General features: G+C 63.2%; 1 protein-coding gene across 1 annotated transcript in view; it reads left to right on the top strand.

The window, feature by feature from the left end:
- SBF1 (SET binding factor 1) overlaps window positions 1-2,338 on the top strand; it is a gene marked incomplete at its 5' end in the record, with an annotated part of 34,497 nt that overhangs the window by 5,604 nt on the left and 26,555 nt on the right. The window contains one exon of the mRNA XM_031065165.1: window positions 1,204-1,314. Coding sequence (XP_030921025.1) covers window positions 1,204-1,314 — 111 coding nt within the window. The remainder of the gene's footprint in view (window positions 1-1,203; window positions 1,315-2,338) is intronic.

Genomic DNA, 2,338 nt, shown 5'->3' with positions numbered 1-2,338 from the left:
GCTGGGAGAGCTGGGAATGTTCCCCTGGAGCAGGGAAGGCTCCAGGGAGAGCTTCCAGCACATTGCAGGGCCTGCAGGGGCTCCAGGAGAGCTGCAGAGGGACTGGGGCCAAGGCCTGCAGGGACAGCACCCAGGGAATGGCTCCCACTGCCAGAGGGCAGGCATGGATGGCATCTTGGCAATGAGGAATTCCTGGCTGGGCTGGGATTGCCAGAGCAGCTGGGGCTGCCCCTGCATCCCTGGCAGTGCCCAAGGCCAGGCTGGAGCAGCCTGGGACAGTGGGAGGTGTCCCTGCCTTGTGTGGAGTGGGAATTCTCTGAAATACAGGATCTGTTTTCCCAAGCCTGGGACTGCAGAGTGGGGTCCTGCCAGGCGCAAGCTGGGGCACCTCCAGGGGACAGGGTCCCCTCACTTGTTCCCAAAGACAGAGGTGTCCTGCCAGCTGCTCTCCTGGGACAGAAACAGTTCCCAGTTCCTCATTCCAGTGCCCAGGAATCTGAACTTCATCTTCCCTCGTTATTCCAGTGGGCAGGGATTTATCCTGCTCTTCCCTCATTATTCCATTGTGCCAGAGTCTGCCTGCCCCTGCTCTCCAAATCCCAGTATTTGTGTTTTCCCTTTTCCTCAGTGGTTGGAAACCAGCATCCCAAGGGTGCCTGGAACACAAATTCCTCGAATCCCTTGTTCCCAGCTTGTCCTGGGGGCTGCCCTGTGCTGGTGCCCCCAGATCTGAGACTGCTGTTGCTTCCCAGTTGGAATAGGGTGTTTTGGTGGGAAGGGACCCACAGTGACCACCCAGGGCTCACCAGAGTCCAGGTGTGCTGTCAAAGGCATTGCCCAAATTTTGGGCATCTCAGCCAGCTCTTGCTGGGGAAGGATCTCCTGCCATGCCTTCCCTGGGGTTTGTGTGGGACTGAGGGTGCAGGGAGGCTGGGGCAGCCCAGCTGCCCTGGTCACCTCTCTCCTGGAGCTTTGGAAAGCCCCTCAGTGCTGCTCCCATGGAGCTCTGGCCTTGGGGACACATCTCCTGCTCTGGTGGGGTCGGTGCAGGGATGGGAACCTGCCCCTGGCTGGAATATCCCATCCCTGTGGATGAGGGAGACCCGGAGCTGGCATTGCCAGGGTGTGTTTGTGGCTGAGGACAAGCCCTGGGGTGTCCCCAGCTGCCTGCACTGCTCATCCCTGCTCTGCTCCCCTCTCCAGAACAGCCTGGGGCTGATCTACACCATCTACGTGGACGGGCTGAGCGTGTCCCTGGAGAACGTCATCGGGAACCTGCTGACCTGCACCATCCCCATCACGGGGGGAGCACAGGTGGGTCCTGGGGTCCTGCTGCCCTCCCTGACCTCGCTCTGTCCCCTCAGAGCCCAGCCCTGCTCCCCATGCTGGCGTGGGCCCCATGGGCAGGGCCTGGCTCCGTGCCCTGCTGCCTTCCCGAGTGCTTCCGAGCACAAATCCCACTCACATCCTCAATTAGCCAAGGGGCTCGGGCTGCAGCTTCTGTCCTGGCTCCTGCTGCCTTGGGAGGGAGCACCAGGGGCTTGACGTAGGTGCTGCTCAATCCATGCAAGCATTCCCTGGCCCATGGGCACTCCTGGGGTCTGGCTCTGTGCTCAGCCCTGTGGGGTCCCCCTGTGGAGAGAGAGCTGCTCCAGAGCCAAGTGGTCACGGGCCATCTGTGAGAGCAGGGCTGGGACAGCTGTGGGGACACGGGCCAGCAGGGCCACGACAGAGCCTGGAGCTCTCCTCGGGGCACTGGCCTGGTGCTGTGCCGTGTCTGTGCCAGGTGCTGTGCCCATGGCTGTGCCAGGTCCTGTGTCTGCACCGGCTCCTGTGCCTGTGCTGGGGGCCTGAGGAGCAGCAGCTTGTCGTGCAGCTGAGGCCACCAACCCCCCTGCTGTCCCCTCAGAGCCATGTGTCCCTCCAGCCTGCCCTGCTCTGGGCCAGCTGGGCTCAGCACATGGAGCTGGGAGGCTCCCTGGGGGTGGAAGAGAGGGAGAGCCCAGCTGGAGCCCCTGGCAGGAGGTTGGGGACAGCAGTTTGTGCCCTGGAGCTCTCGTGCCCTGCTGGCCCCTGGGATGTCCCTGTGGATGTGTGCTTGTGTCCCCATGTGCCTTCCCTCAGCTGAGCTCCCCTTCCCCCAGCGCAGAGGGCCAGGAATGATCCCACAGCCCGGGTGATCCAGTGGGGGAGCCTTGGCCAGCCTGGGACAGCAGCACGGGGCACTGGGACAGCACCATGGGGCACTGGGACAGCAGCACAGGATACTGGGAGAGCGCCATGGGGCACTGGGACAGCAGCACGGGGCACTGGGACAGCAGCACGGGGCACTGGGACA

Source organism: Geospiza fortis, unplaced genomic scaffold (genome assembly GCF_000277835.1).
Source record: "Geospiza fortis unplaced genomic scaffold, GeoFor_1.0 scaffold494, whole genome shotgun sequence".
Lineage (NCBI taxonomy): Eukaryota > Metazoa > Chordata > Aves > Passeriformes > Thraupidae > Geospiza > Geospiza fortis.
The sequence above is the reverse complement of the archived record's forward strand: the minus strand, read 5'-3'. Positions and strand labels throughout refer to the sequence as shown.